The sequence below is a fragment of the Anabrus simplex genome, chromosome 6, assembly GCF_040414725.1.
Source record: "Anabrus simplex isolate iqAnaSimp1 chromosome 6, ASM4041472v1, whole genome shotgun sequence".
Taxonomy (NCBI): Eukaryota; Metazoa; Arthropoda; class Insecta; order Orthoptera; family Tettigoniidae; genus Anabrus; species Anabrus simplex.
This window is the reverse complement of record NC_090270.1, coordinates 172,302,556-172,324,599: the sequence shown is the minus strand read 5'-3', so window position 1 is coordinate 172,324,599 and position 22,044 is coordinate 172,302,556. Positions and strand designations below refer to the sequence as shown.

The window sequence follows — 22,044 nt, the reverse complement described above, 5'->3', positions numbered from 1 at the left end:
TGGCGCTTTCTATATCAAGAAGAAGCTGATGATCCAGAAAAGGAGACCTATCTAGCCTTTGTCAGAAGCTATGGAAATATGAGAAGCATTACTCTGCTGCTGAATTGAAAATGTTATCGATCGTGTATGCGCTAAAATATTGGCAAAAATTAATCTATGGGTTTTTATTATTATTATTATTATTATTACTATGACAGATCATTGTGCCGTAACATTCATGATGAAAACTACTATGGCTTCTGAAAGAGTATTTCGATGAACCCTATTTGTCCAACAATTTAATCTTCAACTGGAACATTGTTCAGGGAATATTAACTTATTGGCCGACTGCTTGAGTCGAAACCCAAATTCAGATACTGTGGACATCCATCAAATTGAATTAATTCCCAAAGAGCAGGACTTTTACGAAGGCTCAGTTATTTGAGACCAGCCCAGAGAAGTGACCAGAAATTGAGGCCCGTAATTGACTTCACAAAAGGTAAACTTGCATCAGGTAAACCCGGATAGAGGAAGATGTGAAGGAAGGCCCGGAACTACCAATATTTAGATGGAATTCTATACAAATTCGTGGACACTGCTAAATATAAATTAAAGGCTGTTGTACCTCTTAAATTGCAGGAAGAACTCACATGGCATGTGCATTGAATTACAGGTCACAACGGCATAGATAAGACAATAGCTATGATCCAAAAATCATTTACATGGGATGGACTCAGAATTTTTGCGAAGGATACTGTGAGAATGTGTGATATGTGCCAGAGAGTCAAACCCAGCTCTCACCTGCTTCAACAGAATCCTATTCCCATCATACCATCAGGACCAAGAGAACTATACGCCATGGATTTATTTGGACAAATCCCAACATCTAAAAGGGGTAACCATCATATTGTCACAATTGATGTATTTTCGAAGTATGTGACTTTGTATCCAATTCAGAAGGGCAATTCTAAGTCAGTTTTACGAGGTATTACCCATAACATCATACCACATATGGGCAAACTCAAAGCACTACCGACAGATCATTGTTCACAGTTTACTTCTACTGAATTCCAACAGGCTATGGTCCAATTAGACATTAAACATATATTAAATTCTGTCAGACACTCATCTAGTAAACCTGCCGAAAGGGTGATGCAAGAACTAGCTAAATTCTTCCGAATATTTTGCGGTGATTCTCAGTGGAAATGGGTGGATGTATTACCCATAATAATGGAGTGTTCTAACGGTACAGTTCATGAAGCCACAACACAGATTCCATCAGTGCTTCATTTTAATAAATATTCTGTTAGACCGTGGGACAATATTATCCGATGTCCAGGTACCTTTAAGCCTACTCTACAGGAGATCATAGAACAGACCACCAAATGCTTAAAGAGTCACGCTGAAAGACGTCAGAGAAGAGTTCAGGACAAGAAATTTCACAGACCTTTGAATTTTATTTTATTTATTTTTTTTTTTTTTTGCTTTAGGTCGCACCGACACAGATAGCTCTTACGGGGCAACGATTGGATAGGAAAGGCCTAGGAATGGGAAGGAAGCGGCCGTGGCCTTAATTAAGGTTCAGCCCCAGCATTTGCCTGGTGTGAAAATGGGAAACCATGGAAAACCATCTTCAGGGCTGCCAACAGTGGGACTCGAACCCACTATCTCCTGATTACTGGATACTGGCAGCACTTAAGCGACTGCAGCTATCGAGCTCGGTACCTTTGAAATTAAATGAGCTTGTGTTACTTAAGAAATCGACTGTACCTGAACCTACCAGCAAAATCGATGCCAAATTTGCACTGTTATTTGTTGGGCCATATACAATTATCAAAGTCTTTGGGAACAATTCGTATAAAATCCAAAGTCTAAATAAGACATGCAAAGCAGTCCATAACGCCACCAACTTAAAGGTCTATCACCAACCAAAACAGAGGGCAGACGTTCAAGTGAATACCATTCACGAGGAAAATTGTGAGGATCCAACCTATCACCATACAGCAACCCAGGTCAATATGCCCGAGGAAACCTGTAAAGAATGTCAAGATCTACAGGCTATGGGAGATTTATGTTTGTTGTGTGCAGCAGTTGAAGCTGATAATGCTAGGTTAAGCAAGGAGCAGTCCCAGCTGTTAGAAGAAAGAAATATTAGAAACAGACAGCAGTAAACTGAAAATTCCTGGAACATTATTGTTGTGAATATATATGAATAATGATTTAATCTGCCAAGTAAACCATTCACCAACCAAGGGAGAGATGTCCCTATCAATTTTGTGCTTTTTGAGTATTTAATTATGTGCCTGTTAAAGCCAGTGTCATTTACATGATGTGGGCTATTTTTCAAGTTCATTTTGGTGACAGTCTGTTATCTCATTCAGCCAGGTGGCCGGAGAGTTGGAATTCTAAAATACTGATTTTTCCGTTCACCCTCATCGATCAAATATGTGGAGATCACATGATATGCTGGCGTCTCAAGGTTAAACCCAGTCCCTACGGTGCTCGCTCGACATGAAACTTTCTAGAATGATGTGAACCAATTATGAGTTACATGTACAAACGACAATGGCAATTATTCCAACAACCACACCTCCAAACGTGAGGCCATTTAAACTCAGTGTTTTACCTAGCTCACCCCTTTATTCTTCGAGAAGTGTACAAACCAAGTTAAGTTACGTGTGCATCTGCATAAATTATTCTGGCTTAGCCTGAACATTTTCTAAAATTTTTGTGTCAGTTTCAGCTCAGAACTAACTTCAGAAGAGAGAAGAGGACTATAACCCAACGTTATTACAACACCAGTCGAGGATGTAACTACAAATTCAAGAGGACCGATTCATCCGACGTGGGACTTGAAATCTACATCAACCATGTGGCTCTAAGCATGTAAGCGCCACTAACATCAGAGGGAGAACGTGGGAGCATAGCAGACCGCTCCGGGAATCGAGTTCCATTGCAAAATTTAAGTACATTTTTGTAATATTTTCTATGCATCTTTTTAGAAAATTTAACGATCTTCTTCTCTAAAATAGTATTTTTGTTAGATTTGAGTAATTTAGTGATATTTTCACATTTCATCTTGCCATGGTACAGGTAGTTTTGAGTATGAGAATGTGTGTATTGGGTTCTATTATATTAGATGTGGAGTAGTTTGTCTTCTGAGAATATTTCTACCTCAGTTTAATTATTAAAAATCATGCTTAATAATCAATGTCCTCTCGGATGAATAAGAATTAAAAATGATTATTTCAAATTTATATGAAACACTGTGGGACGAGTTTTAGATTGTGTTTCATCCATTGCACTGCCATGTGATATTGCGGACTGTGTCGTCTTATTTAAATATTAATTCAATTGTTGACGGTAGAAATTATTGCTAATAATAATAATAATAATAATAATAATAATAATAATAATAATAATAATAATAAATATTTAAGATTATGTTAAATGAAATTATAATGGTCATGAGTGATAAATAATGTTTTGTTCATGTGGAATATGTAAAGTGTGCTCAACTACAGTATAATTTTACCTAGAAAATGGTAAGCCTGCAGGCAATATTATTGAATTTTGGAAGCATGTGTCATGGGTTACAATGCATTCCGATAAATGTGGAGCACGTGTTGAGATGTATTTCAATATTAAAGGAATAATAATAGTTTAATGACACTCAATGATCATGTGTCAGAGAATATAATCAGTGTTAAGGGAGTCAGAGAATATAATCAGTGTTTTTTTTTTTGCTATTGGCTTTACGTCGCACTGACACAGATAGGTCTTATGGCGACGATGCGACAGGAAAGGGCTAGGAGTGGCAAGGAAGCGGCCGTGGCCTAAATTAAGGTACAGCGTGGTGTGAAAATGGGAAACCATGGGAAAACCATCTTCAGGGCTGCTGACAGTGGGATTCGAACCCACTATCTCCTGAATACTGGATACTGGCCACACTTAAGATAATCAGTGTTAAGCCAGGCAATATACATGATTATTGTTTCTGCCAAGTCTTCTGAAAAACATTGTGATTTTTGAAGATATCACAGTTGTAATGTCAAGGTAATGTTCAATTATGTGATCATCTGAGTTCTATCATGAATTACGTCAGTTGTTGAGCATACTGAATTTAAATGAAGCTCATCAGTCTATGTCACTCAACCTTCTACCCCACGTAAACCATAAATAAAAATCAAGCCTAGGACCTGAGTATAAATTTGCACATAAAATTCGAGTATCCTGTGTATGCATGGTGCAAGAGTGACATAGTTAGCGAGATTTTGCAGTGCTATTTCTTGAAATATGGTTCTTAGTCTGATCACGTGTTCAGCACGGTGGATCAGATTATTCTAGTGTTGTCTGTGTTTTGTTTGTATTATTTTAGATTGCTATTTAATATTTTTATGCAAAGTTTAGTGACAGACTTAATTCTGTGATAACACAATTTTGTGAATAGTGAATAAGATCGATAAATTCTCTAAAGAATAGGCATGAGCAAAGGATGCAAAAATAAATGAAAGAATTGTTGTGCTAAATGTAAATGAGTGATTATTAAGTTCAAGTAATGAGATGATTAACTTCAATGAATTAATTTAATGATTTCTCAAGAGTCTCAATACTTCAGATAATTGACTTATTAATCTGAACCTGTGTTATTTGAGAAATAATCATTAACTGAGAGAGAGTAGAGTATATTTTTGTAAATACTGTACAAAAAGTTAAAAGGGAGACCATGGTTATCCACCACTCAATTTAAGTGGACGTTGAATGTTTTTGTTCGTGCTTAAACTGATATAATTGAGATCAAACCTTAAGATATCATGGAGATTCAGGATGTTTTTAGGATGGAGCTCATCCATTTAATTTTTATTTTGCGTAGCCAAAGGAAGTCTAATTTTTCTTTTCTTATTCTTTACAGAATAGCCCAGTATGTCTACGCTATTCCAGACATGAGAATTAGTTTATGTGCATTTATTCAAACACTGTAACTTCATGAGCTTCGAAAGTAACTTCAGCAAGAGGTATTTTGTCTGTTAAATTCATTATTATTGTGCATATCTTATAATAAATGTTGTCACAGGTGTAGAATGTGTTGGAAAGTGGAAAGTGTTTACTGAAGACTTTATTTGTAAACTTTCCGTAGTACTTGCTGTATGATATGAGGTATGGTGATAATGTTTTATCGGTAACAACCTAACCTGTGCAGTGTAATATTTGATAACATATTGTATTTGTAAATAGTAGATTTCAGTTATATATTTACTGGAAGTGTCCAGAAAATTTATGACGCGAATCTTTGAACAGGGTGTGTTGCCGTTTGTTGATTATGTATTCTAGAAAGTATTTTCTGACTGTTCTGGAAATGGAAGGTTCGCGAGCATGTGTATTCGAGAAAATTATTTAAAGTTCGCGACTGAAGTAGGAGTTGTGATTGGTGAATCTGGGTGACAATAGGCGGGCTCATGTGTTCTGACTGGCTACTCCTAGGCCAGGGTTTCCCTTATAAAGAGTGCAAGGCAGCATTTCGTGGTCTGTCTGTCTGTGGTCTGTCCGTAGTCTATGTGGTTGTCCGAAGTTTTGACATCGCATTGCTACCGGGATGGGCCACCTTCGGGTAAGCACTCTAGATTTCCGTTCCTGCTTAAATTTCCTGCAATGTTCGCTTGCTTTTTCATAGCCCTTTCAGACCTGAAAGAAAACTGGAGGTGTGAATTTTTGTTTGTACGTCAAGAACTGACTAAAATGCTCCTCAATACACATATTAATAGTTTATTTTACAAAATAAAAACTAACATCCGAAAAACAGGACCCACACAATTGTGCGTATCAAAATTCAAAACCTCGTTGTATCACGTACGATGGTGTAGCTTCAAAATTTACGTTCACTAACCAATGTACACACTTCATTGAATATATTCCAGTATTCAGTAAAGCTTCTAGATTAACACGTTCCCTGCGGCAGTGAACTTCGATGACTTAATGTTACGTCGTATCGGCCCACCGGTGACCCGATGCTGCCTTTAGTTATTATCGGTTCGGGTCACCGGTGACCTGACGAATTTGACTTTGTTTTATCCCTAGTATGAAATCCTAAACAATGCAAGTGCACTTGTTGTGTGCGTTATTGTTGAGGAGACATTCCAGCGCATTTACCTGAGCGACAGTGTTCCGATTCAACAATTGCGTGAAACAGAAATGACCCCGGAAATAATTGGGTCATTGCAAGTGACTAATCTCATGTTTTAATCCGTATTGAAATCTGTTAGTATACAATAATAAAGTTTTATTATGAATCCACCTGTTCAATACATTCAGGTGGATTCATAATAAAACTTTATTATTGTATAATAATTGGGTCACCGGTGGGCCGATCAAAACTAGCAGTGTGCCTCGATCCTTTACTTCAATTGGAACACTATGTTGTCATTAGTTAACAGAAATTCGTAACTAGGACGTAGTTACTTACTTCGCAATTCTGGGAAGTTCGCACCGACGGATAAGAGTAACATGTTTCGGGGCACATGGTGACCCGAACCGCACGGAACGTGTTAATATAAACGCAGTAAATAAATACTTACTTTCGGCACTACTGTTTCCTGCCATCTCGCCGATCAACTGTGCTTTTTAAACTCTTCTTCCTTCGCCCTGGCGGTCAAGCGCATACTAAAATCAATTGAAATACATGCCACGTGTCCTGCACAATCACTGCAGTCCGGTGTAGCGCCGAAAAAACATCAAATACGGTCAGGGATAACTAAAATACGAACCCGCACAATTGTGCGTACTCGGTCTGAAAGGGCTATAGGAGTCTGCCCTAACCTCACCTAGATTCGCCAAATTAATTATCTATGACACCTTAGCTTTTCAGCTGGGCTTGCCTGGTTGTTTTTGAGGCTTTCCCCTCTCCTTATCTCACTAAATATGTAAGTTGTAGTTTAATATATTTACCTTGGGGTTTTGCCTCTGGTAGTTCTGTGTCACTTGATGTATGTTAGAGATTTTGAGAAGTACATTTAACTTCACTGTAGATTGTAATAGCGTATTACGTTTCTTTTAAACTACTAAATTCCATTGTACAACTGGATTTGTAACTAGATGTATAGTTGGTTTGAATTTTTGAACTGGTAGGAGGCTATTATCAAAGAATCACTAAGTTGTGTGTATCACAGAACATTTAATTCGTAAGTTGTGTGTCGGTACCTTCCGCATGGCGGATTTTGTTCGGAATTTATTTGTAAAATCCAATTGTAAATAATATTTTTCAAATTAAGGATCACGGTTGATTATTTCTGAAACTGCAATCTAAGCCATGTCCCTGCCCTCGGTAGGTACCAGCTCCTTCCCACCTTCCTGGTTTATTGTTCACTAGTTGGCCCTACTGATTTTTATGAAAGTTGTTATCGGCGGAGATCCGCGTAATTTCAGCTGATGTTTCACTGAGTGTGTAGTGTTTTTTTGGTACTGTGTAACGGCACTTACTTTCCTTTACTGTATTTAGTGTTTTGTTTAGTATAACCACTGTAGTAAAGGTTACATTTGGTAGCAGAGGCAAGCGTTAGGTTGCGGACGAAGAAAAGTGAACCGTGATCATACCTAACCTAAAACGCCGTAAAAGTTGTGATTCGTGAAATCTTGTTTCTACCCGTCAGGATGGCTCGCGCTGTTCCTAATCCTTTCCAATTGAGAAAAGCAGAACTCGTTTATGAACTTCGTATCCGAAAAATTAATTCAACAGGCAATGTCAGAGATGACAGTAGCCTATTGAAGCAGTCGCTTAACTTACCTATAATCATACCTGAGTTAACTACAGACGAGTTGCGCGAGTCTTTGGCCAAAATTAAAGATAAGTTAGCTGAATTTAACGCCATTTTTGTGTCCTTTTGTGCTTCTAAGTCCTCGCATGGCCAATTAGCGCGGGTTAAGGGGCAGTTATTACATTACTTAGACAGAATTAATGATTTGTTGTCCCTCGAATTACCGGAAGTTGAGCGGCAGAAATGTCAAGCCTTACTAGTACAGTTTTCGAGAATTTTCGACAGAATCAGTGGTTTGCTTGAAGGCAATAATTTAAATAACACAGTTTCTGAATTCAAGTGTCTATCCCATCTGAAAGGTGTGACAGTGTTAACTCTGGTGATGCATCTGTTGCTGCTCTAGTATGCAATCTGACACCTAGTGCTGGTGTTATTCAAGAGTCGGAGGTGACTAATGCTGCCCTGGGATCTTCTGTTTCGTTGTCTGGAACTAGGACACCTGTAAGTCATTCTAATGATCTATCTCCTTTGCATGTTGGTATCCGTACAAGTTTTCCTGTGCTAACTGGTAATTCTGTTGAGGTTCAGTGTCTGCCCTCAATTGTTGATCAACCCGGTTCTGATGCAATGGTGCAAAACCACCCCTCCATCTTAGCACCACCGGTATCAAGTGCTCCTTTAGGTTGCATAACCTCTACACAAGTGTTACTGCCCCAATTGTCTCTCAGATTAGTGAGAACCTTTCACAAGTGAGGTTGTCTGCACCCGTAACGTTGCAGGGTAACGTTAGTCGTAACCTAACCCATACTCCGTCCTTTTCACAAGGGCACCCGAATCAAAGGTACGATGCCTCAGTAACACTCCCAGACCTAAGCTATCCCAGGCAACCCCTACACCTGTTTTTCCCCAGATTTTCTCTAATCTGCCTCACCCGTTGACCATTGTATTTAAGGGAGTCTCTACATTTTCAGCTAACTCCGTTGATGAGGTTATTTCCTTCCTTCAGTTCCTAACAGAGTTCAAGGATCAGACAATAGTGTATAATCTCAGTAACGACCACGTATTTCAAATTCTATACCCGCACGTATCTGGAGCTCTTTCTGAGCATACTGTCAGGGCCATTCCCGAAAGATGGTCTGTAGATCAATTTCATGCCCATGTGCTTGAATATTTCATTCCTGCTCGTGCCTTGTCTGCATTAGTGCAGAAGCACTATTTCAGAGTACAATATCTCAACGAGTCATTATTTGAATATGTTCAAGATATTAAGCTCCAAGCTAAGATCTTCCGGCTCCAATATTCAGTGTCTGCTGAAGGCATTCGATATGCTGACCAGTTACGCCTTGCATTAGCCCCACCTCCTATAAGCGTGCCCTCTCCTCAGGATTCTAAAACCACCCCGTCACCTGCTTCCAACTCGCGCAATCCTCGTTCGTGCTTCAGTTGTGGATCCACAGCTCATCTCAAGCGGGTTTGTCCCAAGGCTAGGGCATTAGGCAATGCGAAACCTGCCATGGGTAGAGGCTCTTCCACCAATTCTTCTTGCCGTAACTGTGGATCAACTAGGCACTTCTCTAGGCAGTGCCCCCGTAACACTTCTGGCTCTGGACCCCCAGGCCAAAGTAGTGCTAGATGACTAACCGCCAGTTCTGATGGTAAACCCCAAAGTATGCCTTCTTGTCTTGTCAATCATGACTGTACCTTGGATGATTTACTTAATTCTGAGACTAATGATTGCTCCCAGTCTGACTCTGGTGTTCATTTTTGGCAATCTTGTAGGATTTCTCCCATACCTTCTTGTAAACTACCGTATTTATGCATAGAGGTAAATAATGAACCTGTCTGTGCATTACTAGACTCTGGGAGTAGTGTCAGCTTGATGAGCGAGACCTAGTATGATTCTATGAAAACTGTTTGCAAGTTACCTACATTAGAACCCGTGTCCTTAACCTGCCATACTGCTAATTCCAATTCAATGAACATTGTACGATCACTAATGGTCAAGATTAGAGTCCGTGATCTCACCTGGAAAATGCCAGTACTAGTAGAAAAAGATTTATCCTGCCAATTCATATTGGGTGCCAATTTTATTGTTAAAACAGGCATGATTTTGGACCTGCAGTTCAACAGATTCCATTTTAAATTTTGTGCAAGAACCTTTGAGCTGTGTGATCACTCCCCTATTCTGCCTTGTCACGTTACCGCTGTTCCCGAATATTCTGATGAACCCAAGGCTTTTGATTTTAATCACTTACCCAAAGAGCAGGCCAATCAACTTAGGAAACCCTGCGATAAGTTTCCTGATGTCTTCACCAACAGGTTAGGTGTCACCAATGTCTTAGAATACAAAATTGAGGTTACGGATAACATACCTGTTTGCTCACCTCCGTATCGGTTGTCCCCTCCCAAAATGAAAGCCCTGAAGGCTATCATTGATCAAATGCTCGCTGACGGAGAGATACGCCCGTCCAAGTCAGCCTATTCTTCTCCCATGTTTCTGGTCCCTAAACTGCAAGGTGGTTATCGGCCTGTAGTTGACTATCGGATGTTGAACCGTAAGGTAGTCCTCCAATCTGTCCCACTTCCTGATTTGCACTCTTGTTTTTCTTGGTTCGTTAATGCAAAAATTTTCACCACCTTTTGATTTATATCAGGCCTATTACCAGATACCCCTTGCTGAAGAATCCAAGCATCTCACAGCATTTGCGACCAATTGGAACCGATATGAATTTGAGTGCGTCCCTTTTGGCTTGGCGACTGGAGTGGCTGTCCTTACACGGTTACTAGATTATGTTTTATCTGACATTAAGTTCAATTTCGTTTATAATTACCTTGATGATTTGGTGATCTTTAGCGAAACTTTCGAGGAACACATTGTCCATCTCAATGAAGTGCTTGAAAGACTGCATAAAGCAGGTTGAACCCTCAAGGCCACCAAGGTTTCCTTCGTACAACCCCAGATGTCCTTCTTAGGCCATATTGTGTCGGGGAGGGGTGTCTCAATCGATCAGTCTTGTACTGCCGCCATCCAGAATTTTCCCCCTCCAAAGGACGTCAAGGCTGTAGCCAGATTCATTGGCATGGTTAATTTTTTTCGAAAATTCATTTCCAATTTTGCTGAACGTGCAGCCCCATTAAATGCTTTGAGAAGAAAGGATGCCAAATTTATGTGGGGTGATGCCCAACGCGAAGCCTTCATGGACTTGAAATCTCCCTTATATAACGCTCCTGTACTGGCTATGCCCGACTTTTTTAAACGCTTCATCCTTCAGACTGACGCTTCTTCCTCAGGCATATCCGGTGTTCTTCTTCAGGAATTTCAAGAAAGGTGTCATCCTATTTCTTATGCTTCTCGTGCCCTGAATCCTGCTGAGCAAAATTATTCCATTTATGAATTGGAATCCTTAACTGTTGTCTTCTCTTTAGAATGCTTGAGAATGTACCTGGAACATGTTCCTTTCGATCTGGAAACATAATAAGGCGTTGAGTTGGGTACTGGCCAAGCCGCGAAAGACCAGTCATCTAGCACGTTGGGCAGTGCGCATCTCAGCCTTCCAATTTGAAGCCAGACACATTCGTGGCACGGAAAACGTTGTGGCTGATGGCCTCGGTAGGATGTTCTATCCAGAGAGCTCTAACCTTCAATCAAAGCCGGCAGAGCCCTCTCCTGAACAAGTATCAGCTTTTGTCAATGTAGTACTCACTGACTCTCCCTTCCTTTTCAAGGATATAACCAAACATCAAGAGGACGATGCTGAGTTAAAAGGTATTATCAACAGGATTAAATCCGGTGAGCATGTTAAGCCCTACAAAGAATGGTGTATTGTGTTGTCCTGCTCGCAGTCGCAAAGACCCCAAAATTGTAGTCCCAACTAACCTGGTCCTGGCTCTCTTCAAATATTTTCATGAATCCCCAGTGGGCGGTCATCTGGGTGTTTTCAAAACGAGAGAGAAGATTCGTAACCACTTCATTTGGAAATCCATGGATAGTGAGATCCGTACCCTTGTCAAGTCCTGTAAGACTTGTAACATCAGTAAACCTGCTCCGAATACTTGTCTAGGTCTCTTGTCTTCCGAGCAAGCTTCTCGTCCAATGGAGAGACTGTTCATAGACTACATCGGGCCCTTCCCAAGATTTCGGAAAGGTCATCGTTTCATACTTGAGTGTGTTGACGCCTTTTCGCGTTTTACATGTCTGTTCCCCACTCGTATGGCTTACACCAACACCACCATCTCGTGCTTGAAACAGATATTCGCTTCGTTTGGACCCTGTCACTTTTTGGTAAGTGATAATGCAAGAGCCTTTACTTCTGCCCAGTTTCAGAATTTCTGTTTTGATCTATCCATTGCTCATGTAACCACCAAATTATGCTGAGAGAGTGAATCGTAACCTGCGATCTTCCCTCATCGCTTATCATTCCTCAGACCACTGCACGTGGGATTCCTCATTAAATTGGTTGTCATTTGCTTTTAACACTGCTGTCCATGAAAGCCACAAGCAAACCCCTGCTTCGTTAATGTTGGCTTTTACCCCAAATTCTCCTCTATTTAATCTGTGGTCAATTAATGATCTTCTGCCCGACAATGCCAGCCCAGAAAAGAACAGAGCTAATTGGCACCATGCATGAAAGAACTTGAACGTTTATTACGCTAAGGTCCAGCGTAATTACAACCACGGGCACAGACCGCACGATCTGTCTGTGGGTGACCAGGTGTTCATTAAAACGCACCCCATCAGTAGTGCTGCGGACCATGTTATCTGTAAGTTGGCCCCCAGATTTCGAGGTCCCTGCACCATCTTAAAGTTCCTTACCCCGGTGACATTACTGGTGAGTGATCCCGAAAGGAAAGGATCAGCAGAGTCCATCTCTCCCAGGTCAAGGTACCTTAAGTCTGGTAAGGAAGGGTAAATACCATTGTTGGTGACCATGTAGATCTAGTTGTAAGCTATTTGTAAGAGTTTAGTTATAAGATAATGATAAGTTTATTGTAAGATATTTATAAGGTTTTAGTTATAAGGTAATAATAAGTTTTGTTATTAGTTGTAAGTGATTGTGTACGTAAATACTTTAGGTATCCTCTAGTGTAATGGATTTAGTATTATAAGTTAGGTAGGTTTTAGTTTAGGGTCACTGTTTGGAATTTATTCCCCTTACTTTCAGGTTTAGGGTAAACTCCTGTAGTTTCCTTTCACCCCCACCGTAATCTTGTTAAATGAATGAATTATAGATAGTGCTTACCCCGGGGCTAGTGCCCTAATATCCCTGGTGTGCGAGGGAGAGTCCCTACTGCATACTCATTAAGCCACGAATTGGGTGACTCTACGCAAGATCTTTGAACCCAGCAGCATACTTTGACCTGAAGTATTCCCCTGTCTGCTGCGGTTTGTTTATGTTACAGTGGCTGCAGTGACCAGCTTCTTCTGACGGCAACCTGAAGTGCCAAGTTGGGAGGCGCACTCTGTGCCTTGAGCGTTTCCATCCGGCACCACTGAACGGTGTCTCACCCATCTGCTTATCTGGTGCAAGATACCACTGGACTGCAATTTACATAGCTACCTGGGTTGGACTGAAATTGAACGGAGGCTGGCGACAAACGGCCGTGTCGGCAGCTGCATCATCAGCGAGAACCTGTGGCCTAGCTGTGCTGTGACTGGTGTGGAAACGTGGTGCAAAATACTTAGTCCATAACTTGACTAAGGAGGTTTTGAATGCTGTTTGGCAATAAAGTGAGAAGTTTCTGGTTTACTAACAATTAGCAGAAGGAATGAGTGTACATCCTTTGGTGGACAAAGTAGATATTGTCAAAGCAATTGTAAAAGGTTCAGAAGACATTTTGAAGTGTAGTGACAGTTTGTTTTGTTTTTGTTAGAAAGTCAACTTCAAGAAATCACGATTGTCAGGGTCATGTATCTTTCTATCTATAATATGTGAGAATGTTTGTAAATTGATCACCTTCTCCCCAGTAAAATTATGTTATTGGTCGAGCGTGGCTCGACTTTCGGGGGGTGGAAGATGTCACAGGTGTAGAATGTGTTGGAAAGTGGAAAGTGTTTATTGAAGACTTTATTTGTAAACCTTCCGTAGTACTTGCTGTATGATATGAGGTATGGTGATAATGTTTTATTGGTAACAACCCAACCTGTACAGTGTAATATTTGATAACATATTGTATTTGTAAATAGTAGATTTCAGTTATATATTTACTGGAAGTGTCCAGAAAATTTGTGACGCGAATTTTTGAACAGGGTGTGTTGCCTTTTGTTGATTATGTATTCTAGAAAGTATTTTCTGACTGTTCTGGAAATAGAAGGTTGGCGAGCGTGTGTATTCGAGAAACTTATTTAAAGTTCACGACTGAAGTAGGGGTTGTGATTGGTGAATCTGGGTGACGATAGGCGGGCTCATGTGTTCTGATTGGCTACTCCTAGGCCAGGGTTTCCCTTATAAAGAGTGCAAGGCAGCATTTCGTGGTCTGTCTGTCTGTGGTCTGTCCGCAGTCTATGTGGTTGTCCGAAGTTTTGAAGTCGCCTTGCTACCGGGATGGGCCACCTTCGGGTATGCACTCTTGATTTCCGTTCCAGCTTAAATTTCCTGCAATATTCGCTTGCTTTTTCCTATAGGAGTCTGCCCTAACCTCACCTAGATTCGCCAAATTAATTATGTATGATGCCTTAGCTTTTCAGCTGGGCTTGGTTGTTTTTGAGGCTTTCCCATTTCCTTATCTCACTAAATATGTAAATTGTAGTTTAATATATTTACCTTGGGGTTTTGCCTCTGGTAGTTCTGTGTCACTTGATGTATGTCAGAGATTTTGAGAAGTACATTTAACTTTACTGTAGATTGTAATAGCGTATTACGTTTCTTTTAAACTACTAAATTCCATTGTACAACTGGATTTGTAACTAGACGTATAGTTGGTTTGAATTTTTGAACTGGTAGGAAGCTATTATCAAAGAATCACTAAGTTGTGTGTAACATTTAATTCATAAGTTGTGTGTCGGTACCTTCCGCATGGCGGATTTTGTTCGGAATTTATTTGTAAAATCCAATTGTAAATAATATTTTTCAAATTAAGGATCACAATTGATTATTTCTGAAACTGCAATCTAAGCCATGTCCATGCCCTTGGTAGGTACCAGCTCCTTCCCACCTTCCTGGTTTATTGTCCACTAGTTGGCCCTACTGATTTTTACTAAAGTTGTTATCGGCGGAGATCCGCGTAATTTCAGCTGATGTTTCACTGAGTGTGTAGTGTTTTTTTGGTACTGTGTAACGGCACTTACTTTCCTTTACTGTGCTTAGTATTTTGTTTAGTGTAACTACTGTAGTAAAGGTTACAAATGTCAAGACTATTTTTAAATTGTTCTTTTTTCTTGTATTGTCATCAACCCTTGTTCTTTAAATACCTCCAAAATTAGGACAGGTTGCAAACGAATGGTCCACCCTGGGATCTCTCGTGTGCTTGCTGAGCTTGACCAGGAAATAGGAGGCAGTAGTTTTCTACGATCTGGAAAAAGCCTTCGATTCAGTACCAAGATCTGCTATGTGGAAAGTATTGAGACATTTTGGATGTCCTGAATGTTATGTGGAATTGGTTCAAACTCTTCATGCTGGCATGTCTGGAGAGGTTCTTCATGGTAACTCAGCATCAGATTCGTTCCCAATCACTCATGGACTGAAACAAGGCTGTGTGCTTGCTCCTTCACTCTTTGCATTGTATATGGCTGCCATACTGAATGAATCATCTGCAAACAACTTAGGCAAGGAGCTTAAATTTCATTTTTATGGAGGCCTTTTCAATCTGGCAAGACTTCGTTCACAAAGACGTACTCTGGTTACCCAGGTGACAGAACTGCAATATGCCTATGACACCGCAACTCCTGCTCTAACACCTGCAGAACTACAACAGTCAATCAACTGCTTTAAAACTGCATGTGATCTCTTTGGTCTTGCCATTAATGCAAAAAACAAAAAAACAAAACAAAGGTACTTGTACAACCTGCCCCAGGATTAACTCTTCCTGAGTTCAGTATCTCCATCTTAGACACAACGCTGGAGCAGGTTGATCACTTTTCATATCTTGGAAGCATCTTGTCTAAACGGTATACCTGCAAACAAGATGTTGCTGAAAGAATTGGGTCTGCTCATGCAGCATTCGGATATTTAATGCACAATGTCTTCATGAATAACAACTTCAAACTGCATACTAAACCCATTGTGTACAAATCTGTTGTCATTTCCATGCTACTGTATGACTGTAAAACTCTTATCGCCATGATATCAAAAAACTTGAGCACTTCCAGTAATAAAAAATGAGATACATCTTGAATATTAAGTGGGAGGATTTTGTGACCCACAATGCAGTTCTTAATAAAACGCAGGTAAGTAGCATTGAGGCAACAATCATCGCTCATCAAGTGAGATGGTTAGGCCATATTCACCACGAGTGATACCAGGCTTCCCTGCCAAATTCTTTATGGTGAACTTTGCTTCGGCAGTAGACCTCGTGGAGCCCCTCTTTGATCATTTTAAGGACCCGCTGAAACACATCATAAAAACAACTGGTATAAATATATAGACATGGGAAGAATGTGCCATGGACCGTTCTCTGTGGTGGAACACTACATCCACTGCAGTCAACTTGTTCAAAAGAGAACACCGCAGACATCAAGAGGCCAAGTGACAAGCATGAAAGCTCTGTCAATTACAATCCCGCCCTTCTGCAGCCATTCAATGTAATTTGTGTGGGCGTACGTTTTATGCCAAGATTGGTCTGTTTAGTCATCGCAAACACATCCATAAACTGAGTTGAACTGCTCACTTTATGCAGGAAGATGTTATATATACTCAGATCAAGTTACAGCCCCCGCCATCGACAGTTAATACTTAAAAAAGCAAGTATCCCTCTTTCATTCTTGAATTTTTTAGGTGATACAGAAAAAAAGAAAGCAAATCTAACTCACTCACTCTCTATACGGCTGATCACTAAAGAAAAATTTTTCAAAATTGACGTCTTGAAGGAAAACATAATTAACTGAAATATACACACATCATAATCACTCTCAGCAAGGTTTTCACTGTTTATGCGCTTGTGGCCAGATACATAGTCTTCAAATTGTTGCTCTTTCTTGCTGGTCTCAGCTGGCATGAAGAGAGTACTGATGTCTGCAAGAGGGAAGTCAAGAAGCGAGTTCTGCAAATTGTTGTGGTTCTGTATCCGCATTACCCATGACATATCACCTGTAAAACACAAGTTGGTTTAAACCTCTATCAATAAAAATATACACATTATTTCTTTAAACTTATAATTAATATACAAACCAGTGGGTCTTCGAACGTAGATCTCCGCCCAACCTTGACACCAACAAGCACAATAATTCTGCTCTTGTTTCTCTATTTCTTTAGAACCTGAAATAAATAAATAAATAAATAAATAAATAAATAAATAAATAAATAAATAAATAAATAAATAAATAAATAAATAAATAAATAAATAAATAAATAAATAAATAAATAAATAAATAAATAAATAAATAAATAAATAAATAAATAAATAAATAAATAAATAAATAAATAAATAAATAAATAAATAAATAAATAAATAAATAAATAAATAAATAAATAAATAAATAAATAAATAAATAAATAAATAAATAAATAAATAAATAAATAAATAAATAAATAAATAAATAAATAAATAAATAAATAAATAAATAAATAAATAAATAAATAAATAAATAAATAAATAAATAAATAAATAAATAAATAAATAAATAAATAAATAAATAAATAAATAAATAAATAAATAAATAAATAAATAAATAAATAAATAAATAAATAAATAAATAAATAAATAAATAAATAAATAAATAAATAAATAAATAAATAAATAAATAAATAAATAAATAAATAAATAAATAAATAAATAAATAAATAAATAAATAAATAAATAAATAAATAAATAAATAAATAAATAAATAAATAAATAAATAAATAAATAAATAAATAAATAAATAAATAAATAAATAAATAAATAAATAAATAAATAAATAAATAAATAAATAAATAAATAAATAAATAAATAAATAAATAAATAAATAAATAAATAAATAAATAAATAAATAAATAAATAAATAAATAAATAAATAAATAAATAAATAAATAAATAAATAAATAAATAAATAAATAAATAAATAAATAAATAAATAAATAAATAAATAAATAAATAAATAAATAAATAAATAAATAAATAAATAAATAAATAAATAAATAAATAAATAAATAAATAAATAAATAAATAAATAAATAAATAAATAAATAAATAAATAAATAAATAAATAAACAAACAAACAAATGTGAAACATAAAGGATTTCACCTTATTTTCTTGACACGGCATAAGCCCAAAAGCCTATACAGTATCATGTCTATAAGTACGAGCTGTGAAAGCATCACTGACAAATTTGAAATTATCTTCAAATTTTCCTTAATATACAGGGTCATTAGAATTCAAGAGATAAACCACAAAGTCTTTATACCATGAGTGACTCACATTGACTCTACAATAATCTGAGAACAAAGTTTTAAAATGATCTGTCTTTACAATTTTCTTTTAATTTTTCATATACCTTGTGTTCAGTAAGATATATATCTGGAGCATCTTACAAAACCCTTACATTTCCCATAAAATTAACAGCACCAACATCATTTCCCCATATCTAGATGCAGCTGGGATGGGATAAATATGGTTCTTCAATTTACTAAATTTTTCTACCACTTTTAATCTATCACTGTGTTCTACTCTAAGCCCCTTTGCTTGTCCTATCCTTAACAAGATCTACCCATCAAAATCTGGGTCTTCCACAGCCTTAAATCCTTCATTTGTAATTCCATTCTTTTGTCATTCATTTGTCTAATACAGTGGACTCTCGATAATTTGCAGTAATTAATGCATTACCTTCCACAATTACAGAAAACTGCAAATTATCTGCAGTTTTTCTTTTAAGCGTAGTAAAAATGCCTCTGAAACTGCATAAGCCAGTCAGAAGATGCTTTCAAAATCTCCTTCTAAGCCAAGGGTAAAGTGAAAATGTTTTGCTTGTTCAGCACACATCGGGCCAGACACAGGAATGCCTTGCACTCATTTTTTATTAAATCACCATATCATGACTTCATCTAGATTTTCATAGTCCGATGTTCTCATTGACTTTTGGAACGATGAACGATCGCACCTAGCAGAAAATTTTATCAGGGTTTCCTTTTCTTTCTTTATGTCTCTCACTGTTGTTTCACCCACACCAAACTCGCTGGCTAGCTGGCTGTCGACTCACTGTTTTCCAGTCTTTCTATTATTTTCAGTTTTTCACTTACAGTTAACCTTTTATATTTCATTTTCACTTTCTTCACCCCTTTGGAGTTAAACCTAGCAAGGAATTCTCTCTTGAAGTCTGTCCAGTTTAGATTTAAACCCATCAAGTTGTTCCACCAAGTAGGGGCTTGCCCCTTTAATCGCAATGTGATGAGTTGTACGAAGATGTCCTCTGGAAATTCTTCCTTCCTAATAGGCTGACCGATCCCTAGGCGAATCTAGTCGGGTTCTCCTCCAGTTGCCCGTGGTATTCTGGAAGGCTCTCTACAATCACCTTCGCGTCTAGGTGTGCTGTATTCCCGGTTAGGTTTGAGGGGGTTAAAGGTGTGGTGATACGTCCTGTTTGCAATAATCTATCTTCCCTACTGAGTGAAGGATGTTTTCCCTTATATTGTGCAAATCTCCCTTGATAGTAGAAAACCGGTTTTCTAACCTTCCTTCAACAGCAGAAATACGGCTCCCAAGATTTCCCTCGACAGCAGAGATACGGCTTTCAAAATTTCCCTTGATGTTAGAAATCCTCCCCTCAACCTGTTGTTTTATGCCGTAAACCTGGATTTCCACCCTTTCCTTGAGGTCCAAGATATCCCCTGCCAGCTGGCTTATTCTACTCCTGATCTGGTCAACCTGTCCAAGTTTTGACCTAATGTCCGATCTGTTGCGTTAATCGATCAGTGATGTCACTAATTTGCGATGAAATTTTGTCATTTATAGTTGAAATGTTTTATTCTAGGCCCTGTTCTACATTGTAAACCTGTGTGTACACTTGTGCTATCCGTCCAGTTAAAACAGAGTTATTTAGAGAAATTTCGCCTGAAAGTTTGTCATTTACTTTCAAATTTTTTAAATTTGCAATCTGTCCTGTTAAGCCGGAATTGACATCTGAAAATTTGTCATTTAGGCTGGAATAGACGTCTTAAATTTTGTCATTTAGTGTCTGCATCATGGTCATTAAGTTAGAACACAGTTTAGGGATATTTACCTCTTCTTCTGTCTCCGAATCTTCGTTGACTTCGATGAAAAACGTTTGGGGATCTTATCTTTTTTCCACGAGATATACCCGTAGCTGTGTCTGTAGCAACCTTTTCTTCCTATTCATCGGGTGATTCCTCTTGGTGAGTTTGTCCTCGAGTTCTTTCAGTGACATATTCTCTAGTATCTCTTGCATTTTGATCTACTACACATTTACAGTCGTATTTACTCATTAATTTTTACGTCCCGTTCCATGGTCGCCAGTTAATGTATCCAAAAAGACGCACACGAAATGCTGTCAGCTGGTACAGTTATTTATTCACATCTATTTACAAATTGAATACAAACACATAACCTTAATCACTGCTGTCACAAACAAAACACTCACATCACAAACCGGCATTTTGACAACTGCCTATCCCTGCACATGGAGATAGCAACCTTAGGACACAGTTGAAACAGATGACTGCTTAAAAACACGTCACAACACGTGGTCAAAAGTATAACCTGTTAACTCATAACTCTACTGAACAATAACTCAATAACTCGTCTCTACCACCAAAATCACCTCTTTATATATGTGCCTGGCCAGGCTTCCAGAAAGATACGTTACAAAAGATACCTTCTCGAAAATTCTAGAGTGCTTAATACATATAGTGCACAGAATATTCTCCATCGTTCTCGTCTACAAAGTACCATTCTGAAAGTTACAGTGTGTTTCACAATTCTGTAGTGAATTACAAATTATATATATACAGGTAAGAAATTATATACAGGTTCTTACATTAATTGAACGGATATAAATGTCTATATACAGTGCATATTTCATGACATAACATCGCAAACAATGCGATCGTATCGTATGTACATATGATGTAATAATAATAATAATAATAATAATAATAATAATAATAATAATAATAATAATAATAATTCAAGCTCGATGCTTGCATTATTTACCCATGGGTGAGAAAATATTGCTTTCAAGTTATATCAGTTTATCGCATGTGCTTCAAGATCATACATGATTTAGAAGAATTAAATTTATCAATGCTCCAAATTGAAGGCAGAGAAGAGAAGAGAATTCTATGGAATAAACACTTGCGACTCAAACTCATATCATTCGAACGAAGGACATACACCATAACTGACAAGCAAAGGGCAGCCAGGTCCGAAAAGATGAAGAGTTTTGGGAGCAGGAGACGAAGCTCAGAAGCTGACTCTATTTAATGTTATTAGATTTTAAAATGCTGATTAAAATGCTCCAAACTAAGTAAAATTTTTTTCCTAAAAATATGTAATTAAATCTGTACTATTCCTTAAATATGTAACAGTATTAACGTACTAAATTTATAAAAATGTTTGGATATTCCTTTTATTATGACTTACAGTTATTATGACTTATTGTTGTTCTAGATAATTTATATAGTCTGCTGTTTTCTAATTTTGACAATATTAAATAATCTAATTAAAGGCATAATCAAATTACTTCAAATATTTAAAAATAATGTTATATACTGTAAATCGCGAAGTATATTGCACAATGTATTGTTATAGCTAATTTCCCGTTATCCTCATGCCCTAAAAATGAAACAAATAAATGTTACTAAATCAAGTTAATATAGAATCTGTCTTTTAACCACTATTAAGCAACAGAAATGGCAGGTAATATTTTTATCGTGATGTGCAGTGTGTCACTAAGTACTTCTCCATATTTTCCGTTGTGATGTGAAGGAGAGGGCATGTAAGTCTCTGATAAGGCCCAAATAGAGTATGGTTCCAGTGTATGGGACCCTCACTAGGATTACCTGACTCAAAAACTGGAAAAAATCCAAAGAAAAGCAGCTCGATTTGTTCTGGGTGATTTTTCGACAAAAGAGTAGCATTACAAAAATGTTCAAAGTTTGGGCTGGGAAGACTTGGGAGAAAGGAGGCGAGCTGCTCGATTAAATTTATTCATTCGGGACAAATATTTCA

General features: G+C 37.7%; 1 protein-coding gene across 3 annotated transcripts in view; it reads right to left on the bottom strand.

Moving 5' to 3' along the window:
- gig (tuberin) overlaps window positions 1-22,044 on the bottom strand; it is a 619,250-nt gene that overhangs the window by 205,579 nt on the left and 391,627 nt on the right. For all 3 annotated transcript variants that reach the window (XM_067150053.2, XM_067150054.2, XM_067150056.2), the window contains 2 exons: window positions 17,051-17,137; window positions 16,779-16,969 (listed from right to left, as the gene is read on the bottom strand). In XM_067150053.2, coding sequence (XP_067006154.2) covers window positions 16,779-16,969; window positions 17,051-17,137 — 278 coding nt within the window. The remainder of the gene's footprint in view (window positions 1-16,778; window positions 16,970-17,050; window positions 17,138-22,044) is intronic.